Source organism: Morone saxatilis, unplaced genomic scaffold, assembly GCF_004916995.1.
Source record: "Morone saxatilis isolate NCDOM2014 unplaced genomic scaffold, NCSU_SB_2.0 Contig20, whole genome shotgun sequence".
Taxonomy (NCBI): domain Eukaryota; kingdom Metazoa; phylum Chordata; class Actinopteri; family Moronidae; genus Morone; species Morone saxatilis.
The window spans coordinates 8,736,691-8,758,601 of NW_023339763.1; the positions used below are offsets into that span (position 1 = coordinate 8,736,691).

Here is a 21,911-nt window from a genome sequence, read left to right on the forward strand (position 1 = left end):
TGGTAAAACGTTAAAACAAAAAGACAAGCAATGTAAATTTGCAGTAAAACTGCAGAAGTACTATCAGGTAATTGTACTTAAAATATCCAGTAAGTAATAGTACTCATTGTGCAAAATTTTTCATTTCCTATTTGTATATTTTTGTCTATGGAATACAACAACAATATTTGGATGTTGTAGCAGGTGGAAGTGCAGCTGGAGGTTAATTATAAAGTTACAAAGAAAAATAATAAATACACAAGAAAGTACACAGTATTCCTGTAAAACTGTTAGGGCTAAGAGGGCTAATTTTTTCACAGAGTTCTGCAGAATGAGGGTTTGGATTTTAGAAATCTTACTTTACAACAACTATTACTAAATGGAGTTTGTATATGTATTGTACATGCTTGCATTTGCATCCGCACACACAAAATTAACTTTAATAGTCTCTTCTTGCTACCCTGTTGAAAAGGACGGCGCTGGTTTAGATGCTAAAAGTTGATGCCACTCTGTGGAGCAATTATTCCAAGGCCAAGCCCTCATTGCTCAATAAATTCTTATAAAGTTCTGTGCTAGGGTCCTAGATACTCTTCTCAGCTTATTGGCCTTGCATTATACTCTGCAATCCAGGGTTTGAAATTGATTAGCGATAAAAATATGGAAACATAGTCGTGGAACATCCTGTGTCTGCTTGGCTAATACATTTCATGAGATACATCTCAAAATTGCTATGAAAACAGAAGCAGCAGTTTCTCGTGAATCATGATGATACTGTACAGCACATTACCTGAATTCTAGGGAAGTGCTTAACAAATTTTAAAGCCTTTTTCCTGTTATAGTGGTATTAGGACTCTGCAGAATCAATATTTATATGGCATGTGTGGCATATGCTATTACCTCTCCAAGCCTTGAAAAGAGCACAATATGTCTTATTTCTGCATATTATGCTAATACATGTCACAGATAGTATAACGTATCAGAGGCCTATTACCAGTAAGTCTAGCAAAGGCTACAGTGAAATTAAATTTCAATCACACTGTCCATGAATCTGTATGAGGCGATGCATTGTTAATATTCAGGCTGGATAGCTGGGATCATGTATGAGCTTAAGCACAAGGAGCACATTTGCTTATAAGGCGTACTGCACTGAAAATACCAGTTTCCTGAAGTGTGCTGTGTTGCTATGGGAGTACTGTTTTCGCAAAGCTTCGTGATTATTAAGGTACTTAAAAGAAAATGCTACTTAGTCCGAGTATGCACAGGCATATATGAGGGCTGTAGTTATGGGCAATTCAGTCAGTTGGTAGAATATGATGAATTAGATTTCAAAGCTTAAAACCAAGGATCCAAAAACTCTAATCTGTAATAGCACAAAGCCATTGGCAGTGAAGTGGGCACTGATTGTTTAGGCTTATACATTGTCTATCTGAGCTTATCCATAGAATTTCAATTTAAATGACATTGTTGCTATTGTAAAGATCAGTGCTTTGTGCCATTATGACTAATATCCTGAAGACATCCTGTAATAGCGAGTTTACCGTTTTTCTTCTGACAGCACCTATAATTCATGAAAGTAGACATTACAATAACATGATACAATGAATGTAAACTGATTCCTGGTATATGTTGCGTAAAACTTGACAGCCTAAAATAGCAATATCAAATGCTTCAGTTTTGCGGAAGTGACTTTAATCTGCAAAGCTCAGTGAGTTGGTTATACACAAGACCATATCATTTAACAGTTCAGATGTTCTGAAACATCACGTCATAAACGTACAAGCTTTATTTACTGTTGTTGTGATTCTTAAAGGGGGCATGTGGGAGGCGCTTGTAAATTTTTAAAGCATCTTTGACAAATGATCATGTGCAAAAACACCGCAACACTAACAGTTTATCATCAGTTATAAAAAATATGGCCAGCGCCGTGACATCCTTGCCCTTCGATTTTCTGTTAAAGGCTCTGCAGGATTTTCAGCCACAGTGGTTATTACTAGTGAAGCTATAACTACTCAGTGATTCTTCTGTTTATTGCAAACAAATTGCTGTTCCTACTGTAACTGTCCGTTTTGTTTAAAGCTTTTTTCTTGGAAAGGGACAATCAGTAAGTCGAAGATAAAACTTAAAATGGCTAAAATAGTTGAATCACTGAAAAATATGCAAATTGTAAACATTGTCCATCTATCTTCTTCTGACTGCTTGCCTTAGAATATCAAATTACCTGTCCATCCATCTATGTTTTTAAGATTTCCATTATATTTCTTTTTTCAAGGATACGCACACAAATTGTGGTCTCTGGAAAGCTTTTCGTCTTGTGTGTTTATCTGTTATCTGTTGGTTTCTATCACTGCCACAGCGTCACATTCTGTCCTCTCCTCCCTCGCTTTTTGTTTTTTTTCCAAAATTAGCTGTATGAATTTTAAATTGCAGCTCATCATTTCTTCATTCATTCCTTTTAAAGAAGCACATGTGGTACAAAAAACTGGAGCCATCAGTGCCGCGTCTGTTGAGCGAGGACAAAGTCCTGTCACCTGGCCAAGATAGATACAGAAAATAAAAACAGAAAATAAGACCAAAGAGGTGATATATTAAACATGGCGAGGAAGCAGAGTGAGAGCTGCATTTGAGAAGTTGGGGCTTATGTAATGAGTGTGAATCGCATCTTTCGTCAGTGTGTGAATAAGAAATAATGAAGCCATTTTTAGACAAGGTAAGCTGGAACACAGATAAAACTGAGAGAGAGATGGAGAGCGAAGCCAGAGATGTGCCTTGACTTTGTTTTTATATTGTATGACGTGATGGAAATAAACTCCCCAATGTTATTTTGGTTATCTTAAAATTTCTGTAGGGAAATAAGCCAATTAAGGTAAGGACGAGAAATAAACAAGATTATTGTTTGTGGCCTGAAATAAAAGTGTGGTATCTTTTAAGATGGTAGCTGAGGCTGGATTACCAACTTGGCTGCGGGGACAACTGTCCCATGATCTGTGTGGTAATTACTTTGTGGCGATTTGATTAATTACAAATTTGTTTGTTAATGTGCCGCTAAAGCACAATTAAAACTGGGCCACAAGGTGGCAACTGCATTTTTACCCAACTCGAGGCTTTGCCTTATAAAGGGCCCCTGTGTAAGAATTTAGTTTTAATATCTCTAATATTGCAGTTGATTATATTTACTTGGTGCATAATCATTACCAATTTGTATTTAATCAACAGTAGAAATACTGGTTGGCTCCTGTGACTCTGGGCGAAATGGCTTGGTAGAAAGCGTGTTTTTTGGGGGGGGGGCTCAAAATGGGACCATATTTTATTTCCCAGGGCCCCTCTCAGCACGTTTATCTAGCCCTGATGTTAGCATGTGACATTTTCTAAAATATTTAGATTTTAGACATTTCCACTTTCTCCTAAACTTTTCAAATAATGGTAAGGAAAACAGTTTTGGCAGCTTCTTACTACCTGTCATAAATTCTGTAAACAGCCTTGCTCTCAATAATTTGAGAGCTATTAGTGTGTCTGAGAGAGGGATAATCATCTGTCTCTGTCACATTCACCACAATGTTAACAACAAGGCAATCAAACTCTGCAGACTCCTGTCTGGTGTTTAATCGTGCTGCTGTGTTGCCGCAGTTACTCACCATGACAATGCTGTGCCTTTTTTTTCCTTTTTTTTTTTTTTTGCCGTGACATCATCTTGCCACCCACTGTCGGGTAGGAATAGCTGCAGTAGCCTGTGGAGGCAAAATGCAAAGCCATTGTAACTAGTTAATCAGTGGTATATAGCCCCCAGTCATGCCACCGAAAGTGGTGAGTTAACATAATCTGTAAGTATTGTTGACCCTGGCAACCAGCCATGGCATAACCTTGGTCATTAGCAAAGCTCCTGTCTTTCACACAACCACACACACATGCACAATAGCATCCGCTGTCACCTCTGATATAGATGACCCCTGACAGGAGAGGAGCTCAGCAAGACAGCCTGTCAGCAGCTCTGCAATGTGTCTGGCTTGTCTGCCTTCATCGGATGGCCAGCATGTGCCTCAGGTCTCTCCTGCCCATCCATATCCACACCAATTTAAAGCCTGGCTGCCAGCAGAATGATATTCTCATGTGACACTTCCTTTTTTTTTTCTTCGGGTCAGCAATTCTCAATTACCATGTTACATTCCTATGAACTCCCCTGTGGCTATTGTGCAATAATGTACAGCCACATTGGGATCAACAGTGCCTGCCGTAGCTTCAGTAGTCTTCCAAGAAATACAGAATGTTATAACAATTCCTGTATTCTAATAATAATAAAACATACATCTTTCTTTGTATTTCCACCACAGTATAAGGCTCATATGGAAGAAAGATCTTTCACCCCCTCTGCTGGGTGTGTGTGTGTGTGTGTCTAATTCGGTTGAGTGTGTTGTCTCTGCGGCTTTTAACAACAAAGCAGCTCTGTTTTCTGATGAATGATCATCCCCGCCAAGTTTTTATTGCTTTCCGTAGATTACATCAGCTTGTAGTAAATCGCTTTTGCCAGGGAAATTTGTGATCCTAATAAAAATACTTCAAACCATATCTTAATACTATATAACAATAGTTTTGAGCTGTTGTCTGCAAAGTTGATTCTTCACACAGCTGTCATCAGCATTTTTCATTCATGAATTATAGGCAGAAAGGAATGGATAGAGATGTACTTACAGCAATAAGATGATAGGATTGGAGAAATTTGAATTTTTAGCAATTTTAATAACAAAGACGCAAAGAAAAGGCAGAGATCTGAACTCTGTGTTCTTTTTGCTGTAGAAATTAGCACACGAAGCTCAACTGATGATTATAAAGGAATTAGGAGCGAAGCTGCCTGTAGGATCACAGGAGATGCGGCCATTGTTCGATACATGTGAAAAGGCTGTGAGCTCATACATGTAGCACCAAGCATGACAGCTTCATTGTATTCACTGTTTATTCACAGCAAGTAAATTCAACCTAGGTGGCAGCAACAGCCTTGAAGAAAAGAGCTTTCTATAGACTTTCTATAGATAGACTATGAAGATAGAGTGTGAACGCTCTTGTGAACACACCCTCGTCTGTTGGTGTTGACAGATGCACAGTTCTAGCTGAGGTTAGTTGGAGGGCTCCCATTAGGAGGAACGTAGGCATGAAGGTTTGGAAGCTTCGATATCCCAGCTGTAGTCTTGAGAGAGAAATAAATAGGGACCTTTCTTCCCACACAAGCATGCATACGTCAACATGTGAACAGGTTTTTTAGGTGATATCCATCTAAACTTTTTTTCACAATTGAGTAATATTAATATTCGAACCCCCTATGTCTAGGATTCCAAGTTATTTAATATTGACGACTCCTAGCGGTAGCAGAGCACATTAGCATACACCGCTACACATCCCACCAAGATTGTATTCTTTGAGAAATATATACGCCACCAGAACCCTTTAAAAGATTGCAGGATCAATCAATTAAGCAGGTAACAACAACATGCAAAACAAAACAATGTAATGTAAAGTGTTCACACGGTCCACTAATTGTGTTGGGACTGTTTATCTGGAGCAATAAACTATTCGCTCCCCATTCTGTAATGTTGCGAAATCCCAGCCAAACACTTAAACCAGTGACGGAACTGGAAACCATTTTGTCTTGAGTGAAATCAGGAAGTCATTAACAAACTGATGCATTACTACAGAGCCATAATGGCAGGCGGGCTGATGCAGATACATCAGCCTGCCAGAATGGAGGGCATCGGTCGATAACACCTCCTCAAAGTGTCTTCCTGGCAAGCACTGTGGCCTTTAATGAAACCCGCGAACAGACGAAGAGAGGCGTATGGCAGCAGGGTCTTACACTAGCCGCCCTCACCCCTGTGGTGGAAATCCCATTATCATTAAGAGTCTGAAGTAATGTGAAGGAGGCTTTGTGCTGCTGACCAAGCTAGAATAAGTGTATTAACCGACAGTTTCTCAGCTGTCAGGGGTCTCGGTTTTGGGCCCCTGCTAATGTAATGTTAATAAAAACAAAATAGTGGGCTGCAGGACCCCTGAGAGCAGCCTTCATGTGTCTCCCGTACTCCTACAAACTGAGGCAGTGCACTGTAATATACTGTGCACCTGCCTGCATCAGCAGAAAACACATGTGGTGATATGAACAGTTATGGTTGTGCTGCCGGGGTTATTGCACTTGGTTTATTTAATGATGCTATCAATGGCTGGGTGAAAAGAGGTCCATGCTGGAATAAATCACATAGACCTGGTCTCTGCCCAGACACTACAAGGACTCGACTCACACAGAGTTCACATGTTGGCAGACATAATAAACACTGACAGTCTCATCTCTTTCTCTTCCTGTCTCTCATTAACACACAAATACACAGATGTTGGCTGTTTTTCACTAAACTGCAGTATGTGTTGTGCGCCCTTTCTCATGAGGAAAATTATTAGCCAGCTGTTCAATCCCCAGCTGCAGAGACTGTTCCATGTGTGGTGGATGCTTAAACACACAAACACATACATACACACACACACTGTGGATACATGGCTGAGATAGAGTAGGTTTGTGCCCTGCAGGTTACAGACCACAGTGAGAGGCCAGGGGAGGTTTCCGACACTCTTAACAGTCTGGTGTTAATCAATTAGCGGATGACTGACTGAGCTGCAGGCCAGCAGTGAACTGCCATTAAACCCAGAGAAGCAGACAGACAGGTACATAGGTAGACAGCTGAAGAGGACAGTAACTATTGGCAGGTATTGCTGCATTGTCAAGCTGGCATTGATACAGGAATGTTTTTGTGTATGTGTGTGTGTGTTAGGAGTTTTTTCTTTTACATGTCTGCGTCTCTATTTGGTCCCGCGTTCCCTCCTTGGAAGGGTGTTAGAAGCACATTTGCAAGAGTACTGTATGCATGTATGCATGCGTTGCTCTGCATGCATTTTAGGCAGGCAGGCCAGATGATCCATATTGTCAGGGTCAGGTCCCTCTTGGCTCAGCTAACCTCAACCTCTTAACACATAACATCTGCTGGGGTCAGCAGCCAGCACAGGGATGGCTCATCATCAGCTAGATGCTGGTGTTCATGTTCCAGCTAACTACTGGCAGGAGAGGAGGTTTGTCTGTGTGTGTATCCAAGCAAGTCCAGCTCCAGCTCTCTATATCACTCCATTTCATTTTAGACCTTGAGTTGCCTTGGGCAAACATGCAGTGGAGACTTTGGTTACACATTATGTATTGATCAGTCCATGACTTAACAGTTTGTTTAACCCATTCATATACCCCATCCATTCAAATGGACATTACTTTCTAGTCACCTAACTCTAACCAAATGCACAAACGTATTTGATTGGATGTCAATAAGCCAATCACAGTGTCCCAAATCATCCAAAGTGGACTTCAATAGAGCCACAACCCCTTAGGAGGAGGAAGCATAAGGCATATTTTAATATACTAATCATGTGGTTAAAGTACATAATTTGTGTTTGAACTGCGTTTAAAATAAACAAGATGTTATATTACTTATACATTTATACATTTTAGAGGAAAAATCTACCACTGCATTATTTATTCTTGTGTGTTTGAAACAACTGGGTTCTGAATGGGTTAATCTACACCTGGTGTTTCTGTGCTGACAACTTTCTTTGATCATAGTAAGATCATGTAATAGGATTTAATAAAGTAGGTATGCTGTCCACCTCCTATAGTACTTTCTCAGTGCACTACATGTTATATTATGAGCTTCATAGTATGGACTGTAAAAATCGATTGCCAAGACTAATCACTTTTTATTTTTTACACGTACGTTATAAAGTAAATTCACTCCTGCATATAAACTTTATACGTTCATACATACATTCTACAATGTCCTCACTTTTTCTTTTCTCCTGTTATTTATCTCTCTCCAGGAGACTATGTGGTGCTGACCGTCTTCTTTGACCTGAGCAGGAGAATGGGCTACTTCACCATTCAGACCTACATCCCATGCACCCTGATTGTTGTCCTCTCCTGGGTCTCATTCTGGATCAACAAGGATGCGGTACCTGCCAGGACATCATTGGGTAAAAACAAAACTAAAAGTTATTTCTGCCACAAGATTGTGATCATTTGTTAGACATGTTGATGTCAATTAAAAAAGATGAAAACCAGTTAGCAGAAACAATTAAAATGTCTTTAATTAAACTGTTCTGTTTCTTTTTATTCCATATCCCTCTCTTCTGTAACTGCTCATCAAGCCTTGACAGACCCTTTGCTTTAGCTCATTCTTATAGTCAGTCCAACTAGCCCAAACACACATATGCTGCACTTTATACCCGTAAGGTTCATTAACCATCCTGGCTGAAACACCCTGTAGTCGTCACACACCGCCTCATAAGGAAAGCAGTCCGCTTCCTCCTTCGTGGCATTCTATCCTTTCCTTTTGTTTTCTCCTTCACCATCCTTCCTCCTCCTCTTTCTCCCTCTGAGATAGGGCAGCTGCTTAAGGAATCTAGTCCATCTTGATTAGAAGAGCCTTTCCTGGCACATATGTTTTCATGCATGCCTTAATGAGACATTAATTATGCACTACAGCAGGGGAAGATGCAGAGATGCAGCCTCAGCACAATAATAATAAGGCAGGTGGCCTCTTCACTGCATGTAATAAAGTGACACGGAATGGAAAAAAAAGGGCAAACGTGAGGATTTCAAGGAAATTTGAACTTGCCCTTGGTATCCATTGGACATCCTCAAAAGTTCACTTGTGATGCAGTTACGCACAAATACCTTAGTCAGCGTTCCTTTTGGCCCCTTAAGGCTCTAAATCCTGACCTTAAGTCCATGTGATGTGATCATTAGTGAGCATAACTGAATGTAAAACAATCCCCGCAGGCAGAAAACCCTCATTCTACCTCACTATCGTCATTACTTTGTCCATCATTAATCTCTCTAAAAATAGGTTGTTTGGTTTTCTCCTGCTCCTGCAGTTCCAGACATGATTTGCAGTTGAAATAATAACACTATTAATTCCCAACTAAAATTGTACCAAGAGTCAAATGTCTTAATTTCCTTTGAAAGATGATGCAGGAGGTAGAGGAAGCCAGGTGGTTAGGAAGCGGATTAATGCAGATGACATAATTCTTAATCCTTCAATGCCATCCAGAAATATATCAATTCACTCACAATACTGCAACGCTAATCTTGACGCAGACTGAATGTCTTTCAGTCCACATTAAATTTAGACATAAATCATCTCCTATACAAGGCCCTTGCATGTATGCTGTATTTAAAGGAGGGAGGCGGTCTTGTTAGTTGCTTGTTTGTTGGTACTAGGGAGTTGTGACGCTGCTGTTGTTAATCCGTGTACTTATAAATGGATTTCCCTGTCATATGCCATCACCCCGCCTCCATCTACATCATCGTCAGAGGCGGATAGAGTGAGGAAACAGGGAGGAGGGGTTGCCAGATAAAGAATGTAGTGCCATCCACCCCGCCTCCCATCTACCATCATCGTCAGAGGCGGATAGAGTGGAAGGAAACAGGGAGAGGGTTGCCAGATAAAGGAATGTAGTATGTCAGTGTGGTGGTCAATGGCTGCTAAACCACTAAAGTATGTGGATCAAGAGGACAGTAAAACAGCTGTTCACCCTTCCCTCATAGGCGCCTAACTGTTAAGAGCTTGCAATTAAACAACCAAAAGTAATCCTCTTTTATTTATATATACACAGCTTAATATTTATGCACTACATTGTTGGTCAAAAAGAGCTGCTTGAAATCATTTTCGGTCCGTCTGTCACACCTTCCATCACACGGAGCTTCAGATGTGAAACTCAGTTTTATTAAATCTCCAGTGATTTATTTCTTTTGGGTTATTTTTTCCTAGGCAGTAAAATGTGTTTCTGAAGTGAAACATTTACCTCCTACGCTAAAACATTTAAAAGCATATGTGTTCCCATGTTGAAAAATGTATAAGCACTTGGCTATATGAGTTAAAACATGTATTAACAAATGGGAAAAGTGGTGCACACGTCAGTAAAAATGATTTCCAAAGTTTGACTCTCCACCTCGTTCAGTTTCCCTCAGACTGTGAAAGTATTTTAGGGGGAATATTCTGTTAGTAAAACAATCAGTTTCATTGTATGTAAAAAGTGTTTTTGTTGCACTTTCAGTGCCGTGTTGACTTTGGTCGTGTCGGATCTCTACCGCACTCTCCTCCGAGCAGAGGTAGCCCCGCCTGCGGTGAAACACTGCACCGGGCGGAGCTGCCTCTGTTCTCACTCACACAGAGTTGAGCAGAGTGAAGGAAAAGAGACAGCGGAGAGAGCTGACGATGGTTGCAACATGCATGAAAGCTGCATGAGTAAAAACAGCTACATCACAATAAAAAAGCTTGGATCAGTTAATAAAGCTCAACATAGGTATATCAGTGAAAAAATGCCTTGATGGGCTCTAATACCAATAGTTGAGATCGAATTGGGATATCCGTTATAAAAACAAAATTATTATTATTCATCATTATTATTGAAAATGTTATTCCATTTTTAGATCACATAAGAATGCAATGTGAAATGACACATACCACTGAGCTGAAAAGAGTATAATTGAACTTACATCATTTTCTCTGTTCTCTCCGATCTCTCACCAGGCATCACAACTGTGCTGACCATGACCACGCTGAGTACTATTGCCAGAAAATCCCTTCCAAAAGTTTCCTATGTGACTGCCATGGACCTGTTTGTCTCTGTCTGCTTTATCTTCGTCTTTGCTGCACTTATAGAATATGGCACACTGCACTACTTTGTCAGCAACAGGAAGCCGAGTGCCAAAAAGGACAAGAAGAAGAAAAACCCGGTGAGCGTCTTTTGAAGTGAACTTGGTTTTCTGTTTGTTTGTTTTATTATGACAGGTTTTTATATTTCCTGAAGTTTCTGTTTTTGGCCAAGAAAGGATGCACAACTGTAGCTACAAACAACAGTGTTTCAATTTGCGTATTATATATTTGTTGAATATCTTTACAGTTTTTACAATATCCTTTCTTTAGGTGAAAGGTCAAGTTCTCCCAACATGCTCTTTGTCCCTCCCACTCCATTACAGTACTGGGATAAGCCTTAGAAAAAGCTATACACTGCTTAGTATCCCTAAGGGAGCATCTTCCCACAGGCCAACCCGTCAAATTACTCAATGAGCGAGACGTGCAGCTGAAACCTTATTCCTAATCCGCCACACATCTGTTACAGTTGTAATTTAGAACCATGTCACATGACAGGAGAGTTGGCCTCATGCGAGTCTTAAATCCCTCCAGAGATCATGGCAGCTCGGTTGAAAGGCCATCCTCTCTCCACAAATATATAAGCACTTACGGACCCGAGTGTACTTACCTTTGACAGCTAGACTTGCATTTATTCCTAATCAGCTAGAGTTGGCCTGTAGGAATATATATATATAGGAATAACGATTTTGAGTGAAAATTTGTTCCAATTAGCAGAAAAAGTTATGTTTTTATGCTTTTTTTTCTTTGATAACTAAACCCAAGTTGCAATACTTAAAGGGTTGTACGTAGGTGACTGAAATCCATCCTTCAAGTCCTGGCTTTTTTGGGCGGAATTGGACTTGAAAGATATTAAATCTTAAACCTCTAAGTATACTGAGCTTGGGTGAACAGGAGTATTGAACTGGAACTTTGGGGGAAAGTGGGGCGCTCTAGTTTTAGCCTCTGTAACTGAGGTTTTGCACATGGTCTAAGTGTCTCGTGGGCGAATGAATGACTAATAAAGTGGAAGGTGCAATGCCAGTTTGCCATCTCAGAGGAGCTTTTCTAGGTTCTCTGCATGATTTGCCAAGTATGCAAGAAAAGGATTTTTTTGACTGAAATTCTTTTGATGTTCATGAATTGTTAAAAATGCAGAGACAATAGGAAATCAAGGAAATATAAATGAAGAACCTCAAAAGTTTCTTTTACTACTTGTAAGTTGTTCTGGTTGCAAGGGATCTACGTCTTATTAAAATGCAGAGAGATTTCCGTTTATCAGATTTCTTCCTGTTAGTGTATTGTATCAGTTTATCTTATCATTTGTTTAATTTCACATGCTGGAACTGACAAAGATGCTTGATGAAGTGCTGTGTAATACAAATGCTTCCAACTTCATGTAAAAATGTAATGATGTCTCACTCACAGGGAGTATTTGAACTCTGCATTATGGATAGTGTTTACTTATTATCTCTAGTTTTGCAATATGTATGCAATGTAATATTTTTCCAAAGGTAAAGCTGGCGTAAGAAGCATGTGAGGTACATATATCCCACCATGCATCTTCCCCTTGTGTCTGTTCGTAACATGTATGTCTCTCTACAGTATATTTCTTCTCTTTCCATTTTGAGTTAGACAGGACAGTGCTTGTAATTTTCACACATTATCTTGTGTTTCTGTTTATTTTTTCCTTTTTATTGATGTTTTTTGTTCTCTGTTTACATGTCTTCTTTGTTTTTTTGTTACTCTCTTTCAATTCCACATATTCTTTGTTTCCTGTCTGGACAAAAGCTCCTCCGGCTCTTTTCCTCAAAGGTATATTGCCTGTGTCTGACTGCATGTGTCTGATGCATTTTGGCTCTCTGAGCCCCCAGCACCTCACTGCTTTTCTGTCTGTTCTACAGCAGATACGCATCTCTATACCCCCTCTTTATCTACCTGCATTCTTACTGTACTCCTCATCATTTACTAAATAGGTATCACAGATAACATTAGAAAAGGGGCACTCTGCAGTGCACAGTGCGGAGGCAGCCAGCCAGACGTACTTATGCAGTTTTTAAAATTCAAATAAGCATCCCACACATCCCGTGTTCCAGAGGAATGTAATAGTCCAGGCCCAGTGTGGACTCATTCTGGCTCCCTCTGTCCTGTTTCACTCTTTGTTGTTGTTGTAACCACAGTGAATAAGCAGCCGCTGCAATAGCTTCCTCTTCTTTTCCCTTCTCCTGCCAGTAAATCTATACCTGTGTGTTTGTTGGGCTTCTCAACCTGACGCTTCCTACAGAGTCAGCAGAGCCTTAACAGACTGAAACAGACAACCCCTGCACTGTGTTAAGTATAATTAGAGTTGGAGGTCCATTCAGAAGATTAACACATGCTAATCTTTAAACACACAAAAAGCGGGGTGGGTGTGTGTGTGCTAGCAAAGATCTAAATTTAACCTAACACACATGTCAAGACAGGATAATCTGCATTTCCGCAGGTCCACAATATGTATATTTTTTATGTATTTATTTACAATATTTTAAGGTATATTTTAAAAGTCACATTAGTTGGATTTCCAGCCTAGACTTGAGTCTAAATGTACGGCTGAAAAATCCAACTGCAGTATTTAAACACTACCAGCAAATATTCAACTTAAGTCAGTCAGCCAAGGGATCCTCCAATAATAATCCAGAATGTTTCTGCCTTTTGTCTTCTCTAAGAGGTTGTCTACTTTCAGCCAGTTAAAGTTGCCAATGCCACTGTGTTGTTTCTTTGTTGTTGATTTCTTTTCTTTTTTATTTTGTTGTTTGTTTTTTTGCTAACACCAACACAGCACAGCCCAGCTTGACCAGGCCATGCGGCAGGATGCTGTTAATGCTCCTTCTGCTTGAGCTTCCACTACGCTTCCTCCAGTGCAACCAATCCCCTTTGAGAACTGAGTCATAACCTGTTCTGCTAATCCCCTCATTAACTCTGTCCGTTCAATGAGGACACAAAAATGCTGAAACTAACCCATATGTGTTTGTGGTTATGTATGGTTTTCAAAGGGACGGCAGGTTTCTGCACTAGTGCTGGGCAAGATGAGAAGTTATAGGGAATGAACAGTTCAATCAAGTTTAAGTATTTTAAGCTTGTTTGAGGATGCATGCTTACAGCAGATATTGTTATTTTCAAACTAAAACTGCAATGACCTATTTTATTTGCAGCAAGCATGCCTGGTGTAGGTACATCTAACTGGGGGCAAAACCTTCATGTGGCAAAAGAGAGAAAGTATTTGCTGTTTGTTGCAATTTAAAAAGAACTGATTAAAATTAAAAATTATCTCATATTGTTACCACACAGAGCATAAATATATACCGTCAAACGTATTTGGAGTACCAGTTCAGTCATTTATAGATTATTGTTCCTATGTTATAAAGACAAAACATACAGACAAACCGAAATGACAACAACTACTGGTACTTTTTGAGGGATGTCAAATTCTTAGAAGCTGAACTTGGGAGTATGCTCAACTCACTGTGTCTTTTTTAAATGATGGGCTTGACACCCTAGTTTATCAGCAAGGTCAAGGGACCTTCCATTTCTGTCATAGGGGGAGAAAGCAGTTAATCTGCCAAACAGCCAGAATTCCAATTTGTGTAAAGGTGGCATGGTATTTCAAGATAAAAGCTGATGAAAACGGTCTGTTTGAATACTAATTGTCTCCCTTTAGAATGACAGGGCCACAGACTCACTGATGTCACTGTCCTATTTTAAGAGTCTTCACAAATGAAAGGCATGTGCCCTCCAGTGGTGAGCACAGTTTGAAAAGGAGGTTTATTTTAACCCATCTAGTGTCAGAAAGAGTGGGCTGGAGAAATACTGAGCTGCGTGCTGCACATCTGCCAACACATGCTCCTCCCTAAGCATAGCTTTATGAGCATCATAAGCCAGTTACAACATATCTTATAAATGTATTTCAGAACAATTGCTTACAACATCCATGCAGGTCCAAATTATGACATTCTGTTGAGTCATTGGGCATTAAAAACATTTTAAAAACTGTTCTTAGAATAAATGATGAGTCATCTGTTTGCCACAGTGTTTTTGAAGCATTTTTAAATGCTGAATGTAAAGCAGCAGTAGCATAATTAGAATAAAAAATAGAGGGGCATTGCCCAGCACTAGCTTAATATACATAGTTGCTGTGCAAAGCAATATGGACTACTGTACTAATGATATCATGAGTGCCTCAGCTGCCAGCTATAGTCCAGCCCAAAGGTGTAATTTGCATCATGGGTTGCACGGGAATTGACCCTTTGTCTCTTTAAGCCTTACTAATTACAACCACAGGTGGTAGTTATAGGTCGATATGTATTTTCTTCACATTAAAAGGGTCCATTGGCAAGTTAAAGGTGCAAATTAAATTTTGCTGACTAATGACAGAAAATGAAGTGGGAGAAAGAAAATGGCAGCTCAAATGAGGTCCCCTGTTAGTCTTGATTATGGCCCTCTGAGGCTCTGATAGCTAACTGTGTCATTTTGTCCTGTTAAAAGCAGACACCCACGGTAGACATCCGTCCACGCTCGGCCACGGCTATTCAGATGAACAACGCCACGCACATGCAGGAGCGAGACGAGGAGTACGGTTACGAGTGTCTGGACGGGAAGGACTGCACCAGCTTCTTCTGCTGTTTCGAAGACTGTCGCTCCGGAGCCTGGCGGCACGGCAGGTTGCACATCCGCATCGCCAAGATAGACTCATATGCACGCATCTTCTTTCCCACTGCATTTGGTCTCTTCAACCTGGTCTACTGGGTCTCCTATCTCTATCTCTAGGCCTGGGTGTGCGTCCAGCCTTATCATACAGTTCATTACATTCTACATATGCTCTGTGCCAGCAAGGGACATTTTGAAGGAGGGGACCCACTGAATTACCCAATGATTTGATTTAGAGAAAAAAAAATATTTTTAGTTGCAATCTCTTTGAATTTTAGTCATTTCATTTAAAACTTTGACAGACACTGCAAATGTTGTAGCATTACATTAAAACTGGTATGAGGACGTTTGTAGATTTGTTGTGAAAACATTGATTGTGTGAGCAACAGTCTTTAGTTTTATTGTTTTTGTTTTCATGATTTGATTTTGGACGTTTTATTTTGAAATTTACTGTTAGTTTCGAATCAGTTATTTTTAGACAAATACATTCATACTTCCATCGTAAACAATTCAAATTAATAGCAATTCAGATCACAATAAAAAAACGCCTATCAGAAAAATCTAAATTACATTAACTATGTCTTATCATTTATTTCCACTTGGTTTTTTTGGGTTTTTTTCACTCAACATACTAAAACGCAAAATCTGAAGCACTTTAATAGAGCTATGTTTGACAGTGACATTAAAAATCATTTTGATTATGCTCATTTATTTTTAATTTATTTAGTGTTGGCACAATTAAACATTGCATTTTCTATGTGTGGTCAGAGAGATGATGCTGTTTATGGACAATGCTCAACTGTACAGACACTGTATATATTTTACTATTACATAGTGGTTTACATTTATTGCATGCACCTTTCAGGCCAAAAATCCACATGTTTTTTGGTCTTCTATTGTTGGCTATGGAAACTAAAAAATGAGCACTGTTGATTATCATTCAGGATTTAATTCTACTTTTTTCTATGAAAATTGGAAAAATAGGTGATAAAAATGTGCCCAGTTTATCCTTTAAGTTGAGGAATCATCTTTGCATACAGGTGGGAGGATCAGCCCAGAATTTCAGGCCAGACAACTGGTTTAATCATTTTCCTCGAAGCCATTAGCTTACTGTATAGACAACACTGACCTCTCATCCTCTCCTCCATTTGCTGTTAAAAGCGAGCATTTACATAATGACACACTGCTGTTGTATTTTGGTTATGCAAGCTTTTACAAGAGAAACTACTAAAACAAGTTAGGTGTTCATAAAAAATAAGCATTTGTTGTTTCCCCGTTACATTAGCAGAGCGATAACTGCAACTGCGGTTTGCCTTCAAACAGAGGAATTCCAACTAATCTACACTACCTACAGGCAGTAGGGCATTTTAAAATTCCTCAGAAGTTTTTTTTCTTCATTTTCTTTTTGTTTTTGGTTTTTTCTCATTAAAATTTGAATGCCGTAATGTTGTGTGACGAGAGCGGAATACACGGCGAAAACATCTGAATTGTAAATGTTGTGTATGATAACATATAACGCACATAAATTACAGCCCCTTACAGATCAATTTTGATAGACACCAGTATGCAACAAATGGAGAAAGTGCTTCAGTATAATTTGTAAACTCACAAGGAATAGGTGTAAATCACATTGTTTATGTATATAAATTATAAAAGGAAGCAAACACTTGTCAAGCCCTTGGGATTTTGTAAAAGGGTATATATTTTGTAATTTCAGCATTGTTACAGTATATCATCATACAGTATATTAGACTTATTGTATTATGCTGGACTGACCATGTAGAATACTTTGGGGTAATGGGTATTTATTTATTTATTCATTGATGGTATTTATTTATTTATTTATTGAAAGAAATTGTATTTTATGTCCATATAGCCCCTGAAAAGAAACACAGAATGCTGTCATTTATATCAAAGATACATTTTTGTTGATGTGTCAATGGAGCTTGAGCTTATTTATCTTGTGTTTTCTATGTTGTGATCGATGTACACTACTCTCACAAAGGCCTGTCAAACCGTTATATCTGTTGAATTCGTGAGTCGCAACATTACCTGTTGTGCAGCTTCTAAGTAGTAGACTTGAATATTTTCAGGGAAGAAAAAAAAAACAGTTCCCAAGCCACCAGAAGAAGAACATTTGCTTGTCTAAGTGACTATTAATTATTCCCATTTCTTTTTTCACCGCCACAAGTTTCCATTGGTCTTGATATTTGCCATCATTAATAAAGCATCAGTGATGATACTAGCATATGCATTTACCACATTATCTCATATTTCCTGAACTTCTTTCCTTTTTTGTATTCAATGGTGGTCCAGTTGTGTTCCGAAGCTGCTACTTAGTAGTCTAAACCTGTCCTCAGTGTGCACATACTCTATCTCTCACATCTTTAGGGACGTAAGTGTGTCAATAGCAATGTAGACTGGTCATCATCAGTGTTCAGTAGTTTACAGAAGTGTAAAAGAGTGATCACATCTTATAAAGTGCCAAACTGACACACATGCAATAGAGAATATCAAACTATAATATCATTTGTGAATCCACTTACACTGCTTTGTCAAAGACAAAACAGGTTATGCTAAAGGTGAGTGTTTTCTTGAAGGAAATGAATGTTGGCCATACCGATGTTCCCGCAGACATTTTGGGGGGGGTTTTGGTTTAGTTAAGTTTAGTTTTTCCTGTTTGTTTTTTTTATTTACTTTTTTATGGTACAGAACCAAAAGCATGTAGACCAGACCAATACAAAACCAGACACCTGGAAGACATTTCTGATTCAGACTGTATCTGACTTTGACTTTATTTACAAACCCATTGTATACCTGATAACCAAGCATGTCTTGTGTTTGAACAGTGGTGCAGAAAACAAACATACTTTATGGTATTTTTTTCCATGATGGTAAAAGCTTGTTTATTATATTTTTGTGCACTCTACTGTAAATGCAGAGATGTAACAGTGTATGGGAGATACTGAAGTGTGTTTATATTCAGTAGTGTGCATGTTGAGTATGTTTTAAGTCAAACAGGGATGTTTTGAACGATTGGGACTAATTCAAGCATCGTTTCATCTGGTCTCAGTCCTTTGCCTGCATTGACATGGACTTTTATTACACTGTACTTATTTTTGACGAAGTGATTTTATTTACTTTGGGACCCACAAATGAGACATGTATGTGAACAGCACATGTAGATATTTTCTATTGTTATGTATTTTGTCAAACTGCAGAAAACAAAATAATGCGCACTAGAGTTACTGAGCTCGGTAAAAGGTATCCAAGAACAAAATAAATTTCATATGATCCTCATACATACGGTATGTTAGTTGTTTGCCATTTGAGTATTGTATAAAAGGGGCACTGATCAATTCTGTTAGGGTCTGCATAATATGCTATACATGTACTGGAAAAAATCCTTTTCATAAGGGAATTGCACATAGCTGTGGAATTTTACAATAAAATGGTTGCATTTATCGATGTGCATAGGTTCATCATTATTATTTTTTATTTGTAGTATTGGTACAAATTGTGGTAATGCTGTTATGCAAAGACAATTTGGGGCTAGTTTCAACTATTTTACATAAAGTTAGGTAGTTTAGTCCAGTGGCTCCCAACCTCGGGATCAATGATTGGTCATAAGATGATTATTGGGGCAGTAAAGTAAAGGTTTTTTTACTTTTCTCTAATCTTTATTTTTTTGTGAAATATTTTGTGATACATCTGGGCCTAAAACATTTATTTGAATTAAACATGTAAGAGGTGGGGAGGGGAAATGTCTTTTTGGTAGAACTGGAAACAACTTATATACGTCTGAATTTTGACGAGACATCCCAAAATGCTGCTTTATTGTAATGGGCCACAAGCCAGAAATGCTATAAACCACTGGTTTATTCTTTAACAGTGCATTGTATTGTATAACCTTATCTGTGTTTGATTATGTACAGTCTGAATCTGCACAGTAACTATAACTGTCAAATAAGTGCAGTAATAGGTACGATATTTCCATGGAATGGAAACACTACAAGTACCTCAAGTACTCATTTAAGTACAGTTCTTGAGTAAATATAGCCTACTTAGCTACTTTCCACTAGTTTTTGACAACTTGTCAGGAGCTCAGATTGCTTAGCAGCCGTCATCTCCTGCACAATTAGACTAAAAACATCAGGAAAACCTGCTGGTTGTGAAGCACTATATGACTATAGATTTCAACTAATAGAAGAAATGTGGCAGACAGTCTTAAAATTCTGTCAGTTGCAAAGTTCAAGCCATAGACTGAGGCTGATCATATCAACCTGTCAAAAGTCTAGCACTGCAGTGTGAGTGATGAAACAGGAGAGGTTGATGCTAACACAAGATGTCACTCTCGTAGAAATTCAAATATTGAGCATATACAGCGGAAGTTAAAATTTTAGAGCTACCTCATTGTATGAGCATCGCAATGTTGTACAATAAGTACAAAAATGTCTTACTTTCTAAAGGCAAACAGCTGCTGATACACTAAAATAATCTTCCATTTTCAATCAATCTATATTACTTGACATTACTATGAATTCCTGAAAGATTTATGTTAGACCAAACATTGCATGTGGATTAATTGGGCTTTGAATAGACAAATGCCAAATGATACCTGGGTTTACCCTCTACCACAGCCTGAATAGTACATACTGGTACGGATAAATTAGGTAATTTGATCCAGCCAAGCAAAACATAAAAACACGCAGCTGTAGTTAAAGTCGCCGAAAAACAAATGTATCCAATTTCATTGTCATTTCATAAACTGTCACTTTAATTACGAAGTTCAACTGACACGTTGAGACATTTTAATAGCTACATCTTGTCCAGAAAGAATTGATGGAAATCATCCTTATTTCCCCCATGTGGAAGTAAAAACACATTTAATAGCCCTGCCCTTCTCTGCCTCAGTTGGCGAAATCTACACATCAGCACTTGTCACTCATCTTGATGAACTGTCAACCTTGAAACTGCATCTTTTCTGAGGCTGGGAGAACCAGCATGTCTACAGCCACAACATGTTTTGAAGAAGGAGATAGTGGATATTATATTTGTTGGAATGCAAATGTGTATTGCATTATAGTGTAATAATAAGACTCACGTGTACTTTTGTTAACTTCTGAAGCATAATTGCAAACCATGTGTCACTAAGTTATCTGATATACAGATAAGAAAAAAGGTAATTTCTAGTACAACCTGTCTTCAGGGAATAAGCTAAGGACATTATTTTAGGCATGACATAACTTTACCAGAAGCATATTTTTTATTTAATAGGACACATTTTATGCAGAATTAGCACAGCCTGTTCTAGTCTTGTCCAGTGACTCTCTTCCTTCCAGGAAAGTGCACTTGAAACAGAGCAGCAGTTGGCTGATGGACCCCTGTGCTGGCACCTTTCTCTCCACTGGGCAGGGTGGCAGCTGCAAAGGACAGCCAGTGAATCCCTCTGATTATTACACAACCGTCTGCAATGTACCACAGCACCGTGCCGTCATAGCTAGCCCTTTCATCAACTGAGGTACAAGCTTTTCAGCGAGTGCAGAGCTGGGAGTGCAGGGAGTCCTGTATGAATAATGCAGTCTGCACATGGCTCACTTTTTAGGACTTCACCCTCCTCCTTTCATCACAGTGTGCAATGAGACATCCAGAATATGAATATACTGACTTATATCAGTATATTCAATAGTAATATGGTCTACGGATTGTTGATCAGGATCTCAAAATGTTTACTTATAAAAGAGCAATCAGAAAATACTGAGAATGATGACAATATGCTAATAATATACTATGGTAGATGCATAATATGCTCTAGCTGTACAACTTTGATTTTAAAAATGAAAAATGTCGAGCCTTGTACTCACTTTAAAGTGAACTATAGAATCTCATCATCGATCATCCACACTGATTCCTTCACATCCATCAAATGAACAGTAGCCACTATGGTTATGATTTAATGTTTAAAGCCCTGACACTGAAGATATCACCCTGTTACATCAATATACCACAGACTTCATTAGAGATGACATTTAATGACTTCTGAACTGCTCAATCAATGATGCACGTTGTAAAATGTCAGCCATAACATAATATGACCTTTCACATTAATTTAGACTATGCCCCCTGTGTTAGCACTGACGGCTGGTGGGTGTGACCACCAGTATCTATGTATGTGATTCCAGGTATTTTCCAGCTGCATGTGGGAATTTTTCTGCTGTTTGCGCCTGTGTTTGTGACATAAGTGTGTTTGCATGTTTCTGCCTGGTTTTCTGCACCCCTCATTAACAGCTCAAATGTAATCTGCTTGGGCTCAGTAACAGTGTGAGCAGGGTAACAGAGGGATGGTTGCATAACTTCCTTCTTTAGCCAAGACACTCTGTATAAACAGGGATTAATTACCAGGGTTTACTGTCAAGATACACCAATCCACAATCATCGCAGGCAGATGATGAATGGATTATAAATGCTGATATATAAGGACTACTATATATATATATATATATATATATATATATACACACACACACACATACGTAAACATCAAGT

General features: G+C 38.8%; 1 protein-coding gene across 3 annotated transcripts in view; it reads left to right on the forward strand.

The window, feature by feature from the left end:
- Window positions 1-18,789, forward strand: part of gabrg2 (gamma-aminobutyric acid type A receptor subunit gamma2) — a 50,053-nt gene extending 31,264 nt beyond the window's left edge. The window contains exons 7-10 of one of the 3 annotated variants that reach the window (XM_035667324.1): window positions 7,867-8,019; window positions 10,581-10,786; window positions 12,474-12,497; window positions 15,204-18,789. In XM_035667324.1, coding sequence (XP_035523217.1) covers window positions 7,867-8,019; window positions 10,581-10,786; window positions 12,474-12,497; window positions 15,204-15,485 — 665 coding nt within the window. In that variant the 3' untranslated portion in view covers window positions 15,486-18,789. The remainder of the gene's footprint in view (window positions 1-7,866; window positions 8,020-10,580; window positions 10,787-12,473; window positions 12,498-15,203) is intronic. The other 2 variants (XM_035667325.1, XM_035667326.1) reach the window with 2 other exon arrangements.
- The last annotated feature ends 3,122 nt before the right edge of the window (window positions 18,790-21,911 follow it).